Source organism: Lontra canadensis, unplaced genomic scaffold (genome assembly GCF_010015895.1).
Source record: "Lontra canadensis isolate GAN:19392208 unplaced genomic scaffold, GSC_riverotter_1.0 scaffold7, whole genome shotgun sequence".
Taxonomy (NCBI): Eukaryota; Metazoa; Chordata; class Mammalia; order Carnivora; family Mustelidae; genus Lontra; species Lontra canadensis.
The window spans coordinates 28,665,181-28,680,426 of NW_022631001.1; the positions used below are offsets into that span (position 1 = coordinate 28,665,181).

Genomic DNA, 15,246 nt, shown 5'->3' on the forward strand with positions numbered 1-15,246 from the left:
AAATAGAGGCTTAGTTCTAGATTTGCTGTTCCCGGAATGGAATCTTAAACCACTCAGTCAGGAATCCCCTGATCAAGGCTACTGACTGGTAGATGTCTGTCATCCCCTAAAGGAAAGTAATGGCATACAACACCCAGCTCTTATGCCATCACAAGTCCTCCTTAATGCCCCGTTACCCCATTCCCCGATCCACCTCCCCTCCAGCAACCCTCAGTTTGTTTCCTATAGTTAAGACTCTCTTGCGGTTTGCTCCCTCTCTGTTTTGTATTATTTTATTTTTCCCTCTTTTCCCCTTTGTTTATCTGTTAATACCATATGATTTCACTCATATGTGGAATTTAATTATTAAATGCTTTTTGATCTTCTAGGTAACTTCTCCCTGAAGCCCTCTGTTCTGTTGGTTCTCAAGTCTCTTATGCGGATAGCAGCAAGGAATTTGTCCTTCTCTTCCCTTGGGGTTGGAATTCCACTTCCTGGATTACATTTTTTTTCCATCATCCATATTTGTTTGCTGGGGGTGGAGGGGTCTTTCTTCTTTATACTTTATCTTAGGAAGGTATTCTTATTCAGTTGCATACCACTTTTTCATTTCTATGCAATACTGTCTTTCTCTCTTTTCTCTGTAGAGAAACCTTCCTGTGCCGTACATTGTGCTAAGCACCCTAAATGTTTAGTAGCAATTGCACTGCATATATGCAGGGTGGGGGGAGGATTTCCCCCAATATCCAAGCAACTCTCTGACATTAGCATGGTATCCTACAATTTAACTAATTTCTGATTCTATCTACCTAGAGATAACCTCAGATCCAAGGTGAAAGACTCAGTCCCATAAAACTGCCCTTTACTTCAGATGCCAGTAGCAAGCCAGGGTTGTTACCTGTGCTTCTGATTCACTGGCTATAGACTGGAGTTTCATGACCTGTTCCTTGAACTTCAGACACTGGAAACACTCTATGAGGTTGAGGTATAGCACCCCACATATTCTTAAACAGCAGTGTGAGGTGCTGTGTAGAACCAGAGGGAGTTAGAAACAGAAGGGACTGTGGGACCTCACCGGAGTTTCCACAATCACGTACAAAGGCAGATGGTCAAATAACGGCTCTAGGACTCAGATCTAACTCAGAGATACCTCCCATGCCCTACACTCCTCCAATGTATGTGTCCAGGAGGTTCTCCATGAACCAGCACCAAGGTGGATTTTGCCTTCACCTTCTGTTCCACAAAATAAATATCCTGCCATTTGCTTCCAACAACTCAAGCAGATGCACAGACTGGACGGCCCTTGGACCTACTTCCAGCCCATAACAAGTAGGTGACTCTAGTTTAGCAATTCATGTTACAGTTCTAAAATAATGAAATAAGATGTGATGCCTGGGTGGCTGAGTAGTTGAGCATCCGACTGTTGATTTCGGCTCAGGTCATGATCTTGGAGGTCGTGAGAGGGACCCCATGTGGGGCTCTCCGCTCAACAGGGAGTCTGCTTGAGATTCTCTCCCTATGCCCCTCATGCTCTCTCCCATGCCCACTCATTCTCTCTCTCTCTCTCAAATAAATAAATAAATCTTAAAAAGAAAAGAAAAGAATGGAATAAGAAACCACACAACTACCCAAACAGTGGAAATTGCATCATAGGGAGAGATTAAAAAAGCTAAGGACTCAGATTAGATGTATCTGATGACCTGGATAACCAGAGCCCTGTGATGGTGAGAGTGTTGGTGTAATCACAGCTCTCATTAATAAACTAGGTCACAGTCTGAGAAGTACTTACATCCATATTGGCAAGTTACATATCCAGGCTGAGTCATGAATCTTCTCTTTAATGGACTAAATAGAAGAAGACATAGATGCTACTGCCCCTCGAAACAATTTGTTACTTAAACTATAACCCCTGGAGGATTTTACTAGTTACCAGGCACATTTAGATATGGCCTTAAGGAAAACATATACTGGCAACAGGTTTTTGGGGAGAAGGACAATATACGACCGTGAAGCTGGGCAGCTGGGGATGCCTGGCTCACTCAGGGCGGAAGGCCGCCCCTTCACAGAGGCCGGGCAGCCGGGAACGCCCGGCCTGCCCAGGGCTGAATGCCGCCTGCTTCAGGGAAGCGGAGCACCCAGGAATGCCCCGTCAGCTCAGGGTGGAAGCTCAGGGTGGAACGAAACACCGCCTGCTTCCCTTTTCCATTATCGCTCCTTTCTCTTCCCAGAAACGCCCGTTGTTAGATGAGTCCTTTGAAGGTGCTTGGTTAACTATAAACTTTGTCCTCCTCCTTGCTTGTCTGCAAGACCTGTGATTAACGTCCTTCTGTTGGCTATTGTTTCTATCTAATAAAAGTGAGACTGTGGAGTTGCTCATGGCAGCAGTCTTTTCGTCTGTTGTCCCCTGCTCCTAGTCTCTTGCAGCTGGCTTGTTTGTGCCTAATTCTTGTCCCGTCGCCGGCTAGAAGCGGCACATAGCAAATATCTACTGAGCTTCTTTTAGACTAGGCAGATATCTTAGTCTAAGAGAAGTCCAAGAGATATCTAAGTCCAAGAGATATCTTAGTCCAAGAAAAGAATACTAAGTATTTTTATTTCTAGAACGTGATGTGGAAAATAGCCCAGATGTTCCCAGAGAGCTTGTCACAAGTATATAAATGAGCCGAATAGTTTCAAAGTCCTTCAAATTTAAAGAAGAAAGCAAAAGTATTTATCACTGAAAGAATATTGTCCACTTATTAAGGCAATAACCTCATTTTAAGTCATATTTGTGACAGAACCAAGATCATTAAATAGCAACAGTGTTTCATATATATATATATATATATATATACCCACACACACATGTTAAAGGTCAGGCACAGTGCTGGCATTCTATTGAAATTTCTATGCGCCCACCCTCCCTACAGTATGTAAGTCTGAGCAGTATAAATATGCAGGGTACATTTGTGAAAAGCTTGAAAATTTCAAGTACCATTTATTTTTTATTTACTCTGGTCATATCCATAATTCATATGATATTTAGACTCTGAACAATATGCAAATATTCCTACAAAATTATTCTTTGATAAAATTATTATCTATTTTAGAATAAACATTTTAGGATATGGTAAGTCATTGAAATATAAAGAGATAATTAGTATGTAAATAAATACAAATATAATTACTTATTAATTCATTTCTTAACTTTTATGGGTATGTCTGGTATATTTCAGGCCCTATGTTAGAGACTGAAGAGTATAAACATGATTAAAATAAATTCCTGGGCATAAGTTGTTTACAGTCTGGTGGAGTTTGCTTAAAGTCTGTTAACAGTCTTACAAACTACCCAAACTAATGGACATGATTAAAGTACTTTCTGAGTGCAGTAGAGTCATAAAGCAGATAAAAAAGAGTGCTACTTAGGGCTCAAGAAAAATCTTAGATGAGATATTTATTCAGACTCTGGTTCATATTCATGATGCTTTGAAGCTAAGCACTGAATTTTTTATTTATTCTTGTTGAATCAAAATAATATGAGTAAATAAATTGTATGTACCATTATATAATTTTAGAGCAGTTTATTTTAGTCACTCTTCAAAACAAACATATCAGGTGGATAAATCAAAGATTGGTGTCCCATTTTTACAGATAAGAAAATTAAGACTGACGGGCACCTGGGTGGCTCAGTAGGTTAAGTCTCTGCCTTCGGCTCGGGTCATGGTCCCAGGGTCCTGGGATTGAGCCCCGCATCAGGTTCTCTGCTCAGCAGGGAGCTTGCTTCCACCTCTCTCTCTCTGCCTGCCTCTCTGCTTACTTGTGATCTCTGTCTGTTAAATAAATAAATAAAATCTTAAAAAAAGAAAAAAAGAAAATTAAGACTGAGAGATGCAGCGCACTTACTCAAGAAGACACCTCTCTGGATGAGTTAAGTAACTTTACTGTGGTGATATTTTCACAATATGTACATACAGTAAATCATCATATTGTATACCTTGAGCTTATATAATATGTCAATTTCAACTATATCAATAAAGTTGGAGGAATGAAAAAAAAGGGGAAAAAAAGATGTCATTTCTAATTTACACTTCCCTCCATAGAGAGAATTATGAGGTAGAGAGGGGAAGGAAGTGTTTCCTGACATGTGATTCTGATTTAAGAAAATGTATTATGGGGTGCCTGGGTGGCTCAGTTGGTTAAGCATCCGACTCTTGATCTCAGCTGAGGTCTTGATCTCAGGGTTGTGAGTTCAAACCCCACATTGGGTTTCATACTGGACTTGGAAACTACTTTAAAAAAAGAAGATGTATTATTAGTTCTTACATTCATTCAGTAATTAATTCACTTATGATTTTCTTCTCTTATTCATTCATTATTTATTCAACCATTTTTCACTTACTCTTTCATTATTGCTCTAGCATCATCAGACATTATCTGAATGGAGGGCCTAGAGTCTGTCTGATGTATATGGACAAAGTTATTGACAAAATTGCTGCTTTAAGGAGTTCAGATTCCATGAGGGGAAAGCAGATAGATATAAAAGAAGGAAAGATCATGGCAGAGAGATAAAAACAGGACTGTTAGGTTCAGTGAAGGTTGGCAGAGCCAAGTGCCTACATATTTCAGGATTTCCCATGTGAAAAGAACATACCAGGAATCCTAAAGTCTAATGTTTACCTCTTAAATATTGTAGCTGTTGGATTAGTCAGGGCTTTCCAGATAAACAGAACCAATAAGATGTGTGTATAAAGATATTTATTATATTTATTATAAGGAATTGGCTCTCACAATAATAGAGACCCAGAAGTCCAGACCCAGGAGAAGTGATAGTTCCAGTCCAGAGTTAAAGACCTGAAAACCAGGAAAACCAATGATTAAAGTTTCAGGCCAAGCCTAAGACCAAAGACAGAGAATACTAATGTCCCTACTTAGAGACAATCAGAATGAGATTTCTTTCTTTCATACTTGGACTTTTACTTAATTAAGGCATTCAATGGTTTGGATCAAGCCCACCTACACTGGGGAAGGCAATAAGCTTTACTTAATTTACCAGTTCAAATGCTAATCTCATCCAGAAACACCCTCACAGATACAGACGGAAATATTGTTTAACCAAATATCTAGAAACCTTGTGGCACGGTCAAGTTCATATATAACATTAACTATCACTGCTATCAAACTCTAAAACTTGATTTTTCAAAGAGCATGATGAGAGGAAATCTGGCTCCTGGCAACATCAGAAACAAATCACCAATCTAAACTTGCATACTGGTAAAGATGTGATATCTAGGCCATAATTATCCCCTCTTTGCCCTGGTCTTTTTCAGAGTTGTGCAGGCCATTACCAGAAATCCAAGTATCATGTCACCAATATTTCCCTGCTCCTCCGGAAAATAATCTCACTCTGGAGTGATGTTTGACATTCTTTGGGTTATTCTTGAAAAGAGACCATTTTTCTCTGTCTAAAGGGCAGTGAAATAGTTGATTTATGGATAAGATCTGAGATAGTCTTGGCAGGTGTTGACCCAATATACCAGACTACATGTTTGATCATTGATCCTATAACTTAAAGTGTAGGGATTGATCCTCTCCCCCTCTGGTGTCTAAATGGTTCTAACTCCAGCACCAAATTTTCCAGGGCTTCTAGCTCTACGAGAGACTCAGGACTTAACCCTAAAGAGCATCTTGAGGAGCCTGCGACATATCTCCTTTGTCTTAATGGAGTAAATGATAGGGTTGAGCATGGGAGGCACAAATAGGTAGAGAATAGACATGAGGATATGAACAGCATGGGGCAGGCCAGCACCAAAGCGATGTACAATGGACACGCTCACCATGGGCACATAGAAGATGAGCACAGCTAGGATGTGGGACACGCATGTGTTCAGTGTCTTGAGGCGCTCCTCTTGGGAGGCGATGGCAAGCACTGATCGCAATATTAGTACATAGGAGATGAGTATGAGTGTGGAGTCCAGGCCAAAGGTGAACAGCACAATGGACAGCCCGTAGTGGCTATTGAGGGAGACATCAGTACACGCCAGCTTAATCATATCCACGTGAAGGCAGTAGGCATGGGAGAGGACGTTCTGGGGGTGGCAGAAAGGCAGTCTGTGCAGCAGCAGTGGAAAGACTAGGATGAGGGCAAAGCTTTGGAGAACAGTACACAGACCCATTGCCACAATGCAGGCACTAGTGAGCACTGTAGCATAGCGCAGGGGGTTACAGATGGCCACATAGTGATCAAAGCTCATAGCCAGAAGGATGCCAGACTCTGTCCAAGAGAAAAGGTGGATAAAAAACATTTGGGCCAAGCAGGCATTAAAGGAAATCACCTGGGCGCGGAAGCAGAGGGCAGCCAGCACAGTTGGCAATGTGGAAAAGGATACTCCCAAGTCATTGACTGAAAGGAGAGACAAGAAGTAGTACAGGGGCTGGTGCAAGCTTTTCTCCTCCTTAACAATGAGGAGGATCAGGGTGTTTCCCACAATGGAGACAGCGTAGAGCAAAAGGAGAGGGAAGGATAGCCAGGACTCCATGGCCTCCATTCCTGGGAAGCCCGTCAGGATAAAGGTGGGAGCATCAGAGACATTGATTCTGAAGTTACTCATGAGAAGCTGGGGATGTTTGTTATCAGCCAGTCCAACTTTTTGAAGAAATTATAACTTGTGTCTAAGAGTATCGTTGTTCCTAGGAAGGAAAAACAACATAAAGGTTTATAAATTGTGATTACACATAGATTTTATTTCTAAAATACACTGGGAGGATGAGGAGAAAGTCATAAAATGCTGGCCATTGAAAGAAAGACTTCTTTCTTAGACATCTTTCAGAAAAAGAGTAGGTTAACTGTTCTTCAGGGTGGTTAACTAGCTCATTAAGTCTAATCAGTAGCCCTCTGGATGCCTTCCATATAATCATCACAGCTGTCCTCCAAACATTTAAACTTACATAGCCATGATATTAGCTACTCTGCAACAGATGTCCACACTTACATCCAGTCTGACATATGAGGAACCAAGTATCCAAAAAAGGGAAAAGAATTAGTCCAGGTCTTCTTGGAAAGCAGTTACATGGCTTGAACTAGATTTCACTAATCCAGTCTCCACCCTGAGGTGCTTACATGGTCTACAGCCCACATATCACACTGGAAATGTCCATGCAGGACCCTTGGAAAATCAAAATATCTCAAGAGACATCAGAGAATACTAATAAAGAGCGTGGCACCAGAACGCCCTGGGTTTGTGTTCCAGTGACATTAGGTAAATTTCTTAAACTCTCTTCCCCAGTTTCTTTACTTTTAAGAAAGGGGTAAAAGAGAGTTGCCATATGCATGAGGATACAGGCTTATGTAAGATACAAAGAGGGAAACAGAGAGAGGGTGACAGAGAGAACTTGGACTTGAAACAGGTCCTGCCCACAGTAAGCATTATAGAAGCACTCCTATTATTGTTATTATTGAAAAGTTATTATTTTGAAAGCATGTTTAGATGGAAAGTAAATAGTACATTGTGCTTTACAAAAGCACAAAAGCCATTGAATGCATTTATATTAAATATATATTTTTTAAAACTCTTGTTATCACATAATAGCTTTTGGTATAGACAAGCAGAAGTCAATTTGCAAAATCTTGAGAATTACTAAGAGAGAAAACCTGTAATGCTAAAAACATTCTTTCCATTACCTTTATTTTTTTCTATGAGTTGTTAAAGAATAGCGTTCTTTCATTTCTGCCATTGCTTTTCATCTCAGTGTCTGTCAAAATTCAACAGGAGTAGAAAATGAGAAACACTCACTGCCTTATACCAGCCCAAATGAGGTTGTGAGAGGGGATGATAAAAAAGGGGTGGGGTTGTGAAGTGGGATGATAAATGATAATCTATACATTTGTCATCTTTCTTGTTTACTGTGGAATTTCAGAAATAACCATTTGGGGAGGGAGCTACATTTAGGAATATTTTATAATGTCTAAAACCCCTTGCATACTCTGTGATAAGTGGCTTCACCTGTTAGTTTTGGACTTCAGGTGTTAAAGGCTCTCTATCCCTCATGGTTAGTTGAATTAAATTATTCACCACTGAGTAATTTATTATTGTATGTATCTTTGGAGTTGGGGGGAACTTGCTTTCTCTCTCCCATAAAGCCAGCCTTACATCAATGAACAATCAGATTAGAAACCAGAGAGAAATTCCCTGCTAAAGGGATTAAGAGTCTGGGACAAAGTTTCAGAGAACCACTACAGAAGGCTGGGGATGCTGAGCCGCAGGCCTGGACTGGAAGAGGTAAGAGGATGAATCAGATAAGCCCTGGAAGCTGTGCACATTATAATTATAATGAGCTCTCATTAGAACCACACAAAGAAAATGAAGGAGGATTTTAGAGGAGATGGTCTTAAGGAGATACCATGGGTCACTCCCTTCCTGAGCACCCACCCCTGGATTTTGATCCATCCTGTCACATGTTCCACTCTAAGGAAATCTAAAATTGTCTTAAGTAAGAGCCTCCAGCGGCAGAAGGCCAGTTTCAGTACCTCCTTCCTGTCCTAATTAGAGATATTAGAGTTCAGCTGAGTGTTCTACTCTGTTCCTTGTTTTCTCAGAGTTCATGCAAAGCAGAAAGTGGGCCAAAAGATGAAGAGAGACATGGTAAAGAGAAAGAGGAAAAACCAAAAGGCAGGGAAGAGACAGAGAGAAGTGGATAAAGAATATAGAGAAAACGCTATGGAAAAGGGCGAGTCAAGTGAGGGAAGGGGAATGACAGACTAGAGAAGGAATTTTAGAGAGACAGTAACAAGAACATTAAACATGGAAAGGAAGAAAGAAGAGAAATAAGGCCAAGAACACCTCTTGAGAATAATGAGAACATCACAGGACGATGTGTTCCACGAGGATGGCCTTTCTTTTCCCCAAGCGAGGTCAAGTCTGTCGAAGGCCCTACACACACCAGATTTCACAGGACCTACCTGCCAGGCTCTGAGCAGTGGAGGGCCAGCCTAAAGTAAGCCCTTAATATCCCCCAGTCAAACCCTGCTGGGAATAGGTTCCTCACAGCAGAATCCCAGTGGACTCTGCTTGCTGTCTATTCCCATGGAAGATTCAGATCTGACTGCCAAGGCCAAAGCAACACCTCCTCTCCTCCCAGCTGAGCAGGGCTTACCTGTCCCCACACCATGTCTTCATGGCTTCTGAGATCTTCTTAAGGATGGGTTTTAAGATAGCTCTAGCAGATGATGAGAGTGAGCACCAGGAGTCCCAGTGCTAGTAATTGGGAAGCTAAGAATATAACTCAAGCTTCCTGATCCTCAGTTTCAAGGTTTCCTTACCCCACAATAAGTCTCCACTCCAGGACCCTCTTCTTAGAAGACTTTCAGAAGGCAGAATGTAGGGATAGAAATGTAATAGTCATCAGTGATACCGGGTGTTTACAATGTTCCCTAAACTCCAAGAATTTTATGAGCCTTGTCTTGTTCTATTCTGACAATCACACTTAGAAAGAAATGTTCACTTCTTTTTTTTTTTTAAGATTTTGTTTATTTTTTTGACAGAGAGAAAGAGAGAGCACAAGCAGGGGGAGCGGCAGGCAGAGGGAGAAGCATGCTCCTCGCTGAGCAAGGAGCCAAATGCAGGACTCAGTCTTGGGACGCTAGGATCATGACCCAAGCTGAAGGCAGACATTTAACGAACTAAGCCACCCAGGAGCCAGAAATGTTTACTTCCCATTTTACAGATGAGAAAAATGAGTGCTAAGAGGTTAAATGAGGTCTAAAGTTATACTAGCACTGAGTGGCAGGGCTGCATCCAAACATATAGACTGTTCACTTATTCACTTAACATTTTCAGAAAACCTAATAAAAATTTTTACCCAGCAGTGCCCCTGGAACATACATCATATACCTGTTAATCATTACCATATTTATCTTTTTCCCCATTTATCCTTTCTTTCATATTTGATTATCTTTCTTATCTTTACCTTTCTCTGTGCAACTTCCCTCAAAAACAACTAGAGAACACAGAAGGGAAAAAAAAAGGATAAAATAAATGAAAACTATTCTTTTTCATCCTATGACTGTAAATGTCTGGCTTGCTACTGGCAACTATCTGGGAGACAAGCCTGACCCCTTCCTCAGTACCCCTAGCCAAAGGGCTTGCATCTGCTTTAGGTATGGTGTCACACCTATGGTGTCACGTAAACAGCTGGGTCCCAGGCAGATGAACTTTCAAGTTTCAAAGATTACATGATTTTATGATTTCCTTTTTAAAACTTTGCTATCACTGTATTATACACACACACACACACACACACATTTGCTATTATATTTATTTATTTATATATTATATTACCATACATATTTTAAATATCACCATATTTGTATATATATTTGTTATAGTTATATAAATTTATATATAACAAATATTTGTTATGTATATGTTATAAAATATATAATTTGTTATATATATTTGTTATAGTTATAAATATATATATATTTGTTATAGTTATAAATATATATATTTATAACTGGATTATATGGTAATAGCAAATTATATATAATATATATATAAAATATATATAAAGTTCAATTTTTAAGTGTATAAGTCAGTGATCTTTAGTGTATTTGGAAAGTTGTGCCGTCATCATCAGTACCTAAGTGCAGAATGTTTTCATCACTCTGAAAAGAAGCTTCAGCATCACTAAATTCACTGCCCATTCTCATTTATCTTAGCCCCCTGGCAACATCTCATCCACTTTCTGTTGCTTTGGACTTGACTATTTCTGAACATTTCACTTAAAAGCAATAAAATGTGAGGCTGGTTATGTCTGGCTTCTTTCATTTAGCATGTTTCCAAGGTTCATTATGTGTCAGTGCTTCATTTCCAATATAATTTTCCATTGTATACATAGACTACATTTTGTGTATTGGTTACTTGATGGGTATTTGAATTATTCTCAATTTGGGGCTACAAATAATGCTTCTTTGAATATTAATGTGTAAGTTTTTGTGCGGAAATATGTCCTCAGTTCTTTAGAGTATATACCCAGGAGTAAAACTGCTGAGACATTTGGTAACTCTACGTTCAACTCTTTGAAGAAAAGCCAAATGGTTTTCCAAAGTGGCTTCATCAATTCACATTTTACCAGCAATGTTTGAGGGTTCTGATCACTCCACATTTTTACTAATATTTGTTATTTTCTGTTTTGTTTTCCTAATATGTGTGCAATGGTATCTCATAGTGATCTTGATTTGCATTTGCCAAATGACTAATGAAACTGAACATCCATGTGCTTACTGGCTCTTTGTATGTCTGTTTTCAGCAGAAATGTCTATTCAAATCATTTGCCCATTTTTAAATTGGTTCATGTGACTTTTTGTTGTTGAGTTATAAGATATCATTATACATTTTGGATATGAAACTACTGTCAGACATATGATTTGCAAATATTTTCTCCCATTTTGTTGGTTATCTTTCCACTTTCATGATACTGTCTTTAGAAGCACAAAAGATTTGCTGTTGTTGTTTTTTTATTAAGTCCAATTTATATATTTTTTCTTTGGTTACTTGTGCTTTTGGTATTATATCAAAATAACCATTGTCTAATACACCTAAGTTTTCTTCTAAAGGTATTAAGTTTTATACCTTACATTTAGATTTTTTAATCTATTTTGAGTTAATTTTTTAAATTTTCCTTTTTTTTTAAGTTTTGTTTGTTTGTTTGAGAGGGATAGAGAGACACAGAGAGAGAGAGAAAGCATAAGAAGGGGAAAGAGAGAGAAGCAGGTTTCCCACTGAGCAGAGAGCCTGATGTGGGGCTCAATCACAAGGCCCTGGGACCTTGACGCAAGCCAAAGGTAGATGCTTCACCAACAGAGCCACACAGGCACTCCAATTTTTTTTTAAATTTTGAGTTAATTTTTATCTGTAAGTTGAGAGATGGGTCCCACTTCAGTCTTTTTCATGTGGCTATCCAATTATCCCCACAACCTTTGTTGAAAAGATTATATTTACCCATTAAGCAGTCTTAATACCATTGTCGAAAATCCATTGACCATAGATGTGTGGGTTTACTTGTGAACTGTTCACTCTTTTCTATTAGCCTAGATGTTTACCCCTTACATTACCATACTTTCTTTATTAATCTAGATTTGTATAGAGAAAGCAGACAACATGGGAATTTGAGACACTGTTTCCAGTCAGCACAGGATTTGGGGGAGTGCTCAGGCATGGACAATAAGAACCAAAAGGGGTCTTCTGATTTTACCAAGGAAGGACAGTCAAAGGCCCACTATTTTCTTACCCCTGATTTCTTATTAAGGGTACTGACATTATCAGCCATGGCCTGAACATTTCTACGCATCATTAACTATTTTGTTTCAACCGTGTTGTCTGATTAGTTGTCACATCTTATAACATTTCTTCAAATTGCTTTGCCATTTCATGATACTATATCTGCCCAAGAGTAAACCTTCAACATCTGAATTCCCAAAACAGACTTCTGTTGGCCCCTGCACCAAATCTGCCAGGACTCAGCCATTCTTTCCCTCCATTGGCAGAGTGATTTTTAAAAACCCGAATCTTTTTGCTTTAGCTCTTCAAAACAGATCTCCCTTAGTTTAAAAGCTAAACAATGATGGGGACATGTATAGTTCTTTAGGTATTGGTCTTAACTCATCTCTCTACTTCTTCTGACCTATTATCTTTTTTAGCTGGAACATTCAATCCCTTCTATTCCTCAAGTCTTATAAGGAGAAGTGGGCTTTCTACAGCTTGGGGAAAGTGGCTACATTGTGACTGACTAACGGACCCACACATAGGCCACCCCTCTTTTCACCTTCTCTTCTTTCTTGTTCCTTGTTAACTCCATAATGGACTATATTTTAGTGATGTCGCACCACAAAACTATGCTTCCAATGTCACTGCTGATCTCAGCAATACTAAATGGCTCTCAGTGCAGAGACAGTCAACCTCACTTCTTTCTTGATTTTTTTCCTCCTTTCTTGGATCAGTCATGTCACTCTTTCCAGGTCATCCACCTATGTCCAGTGCCGCTCTTCAGTTTCCTTTACGATTGGCTCTCCCTCTATTCTCTCCTAAGTATTAACATTATCCATGGTTCTTTCCTAAGCTAGCTTCAGTTTTGACTCTGTGTAATCACTCTGCATGACCTTGGAAGAAAAATCAGATTTTCATATCTTTGAAACACACTAATCAACTCATCTGTGTATCCTGCTCTAATTTACTTCTTGTTTTCCAGCTGACCGCTTGGCATCTCCAATTGGCTCTTTCATAGGAACTTTAAGATCAAAAAGTCCAATATATGAATATAAGTTTTTTTCCTTTCCTCTTCTCGTGAGTGGCATGACTTTGATAGCTAAGGCTAAAACCTAACCATCATTCCACACATCCTTTCTCTCGTGCATTTTTCATAAGTAGTCGCCAAAATCTAAATATTCCTCCTGCTTATTATAAGTGGTGCAGCAAGTTCTAGGAGAGGAGTGGGTGTTTGAAATGGCAGTTAAGGGGAATGATAGAGAAAATTAACTGTATCAAATAGAATAATTGCTTGGTAAAGCTGAAGTATGAAGCTGCATATTCACATTGTGTTACTTTGTGGCTATTTGTGATTTTTTTCTAGAGTATTAGGTAGTCCTAGGGCTACCATCAGAGAAGCCTGATAATATTGGTCCAGAATAGATACCAAGGAGCTAGTTTGATGGAAGAACAAAGCCTAAATTGCCAGGAAAAAAAAAAAAAACACCTCTGGTAGAAAAAGATCAGTCTTTATGATATTGATTTTAACTTTCTTCAGATTATGATTATAAACTTAGTTATAAAAATTCAGTTATCTAAAAAGGAAACATTTAAAATTCAATTTCATGCTTTCTTGTGTTCTGTTCTGGCTTCTAAGCAGCAAGTAATGGGAAAATTTCAATGACTGACTCAGAGCAAGCCACTTTATCAGTTACATCACCACATATCAGCTAGGGTTTGCTTTCCCTGCCTTATACATTTTATTTTAAGAATAATAGGTGGCTTTGGATTATAGTATTTTGGCAGTATCTAAAAGTTCTAAAATTAAATATATTGTTAGGCTGTGCCAATAGGAGCCATTAGGAGCTGACTAGAAGCTGAGAGAAGGGATTTACTTTTCCTGTTAGCTTTCTGCTTCTGTCTTATCACCCAAGCAACTGTTTTATCCTTGGCAACAGCAGTTGATTCTTATAAAAGCAGCTGGTTCCAGTTTGTGGTGTTTTTTTTCTACACTTACCTCCAAACAACCTTGTCATACAAATCACATATACCAGAGTCAGCTTCTGGTGGCCCGTTCTTGAAGTTCTTGGCCCCAGCTCTTTGGGCACTCTCCTTTAAGCTTCTAAAGCAGAATCTCCTTTCTTTCAGCAGAAATTGATTCCAGCACTTACTGAATCTCTATTAAGTCAGTGTGCCAGGCAATTCAAACTCCTTACACTCATAGCTATTGATTTAAAAACAAGGGTTCCTAGAACTTAGTTTTATAGAAGTTAAATGGAGATAACTATGGGTGAAACTTGTCTCATACCATCAGTATTGATTCTTTAATATATAAATTCCCTGAAGGAATTATAAGAAAACCCCCATCAATCTTATTAAAAACTTTGTATTAAAAAATGTTTATGTGTAATAATTCATGAAATCGAAGCTTCACTATATTGCTTGTATTAATGCATACTTAAAACAATTATAATTGTAGAACATTTTAACACTCAGAACCTAATGATTGAAGAAAATTAAATAAATAATTCCAATTTGCATATATATTTTTACTGCAAACAAGGAAAGAAGGGTGATCACCACAAGATTTTTAAGCACAAAAATTAATATGTAGGAAAATGGACCAACTTCAAGTAGACAAAGCATTAATGTTAAATTTATGATAGTTACAGGGAGCCCGGGTGGCTCACTAGGTTAAGCATTCAACTCTTGATTTCAGCTCAGGTCAAGATATCTGGGTCATGACACTGAGCCCCACATCAGGCTCCATGCTTAGTGCACAGTCTGCTTTGACTTCTCTCTCCATCTGCCTCTACCCCATACACCACCCCCACTCATGCTCTCTCTCTCTAAAAAAAAAAAAAAAAAAAAAAAGTATATATATATATATATATATATATGCATTCATTTTTTCATTCATTCATTTCATTCATATATATAGAGATATATATATTATATATTAATGACAGTTATGGAAAACTTATTCATTTGTTCATGTATTTTTAAATGGATAATAAATGAGGGGAAGAAAATTTCAAGGCTGTCTATA

General features: G+C 38.7%; 1 protein-coding gene across 1 annotated transcript; it reads right to left on the reverse strand.

Annotated features, from left to right (window-relative positions):
* Nucleotides 1-5,618: 5,618 nt before the first annotated feature.
* On the reverse strand, nucleotides 5,619-6,566 carry LOC116865375 (olfactory receptor 51I2-like). The gene has a single exon (XM_032853644.1). The coding sequence runs from the start codon at nucleotides 6,564-6,566 to the stop codon at nucleotides 5,619-5,621; it is 948 nt and encodes a 315-aa protein (XP_032709535.1).
* Nucleotides 6,567-15,246: the final 8,680 nt, after the last annotated feature.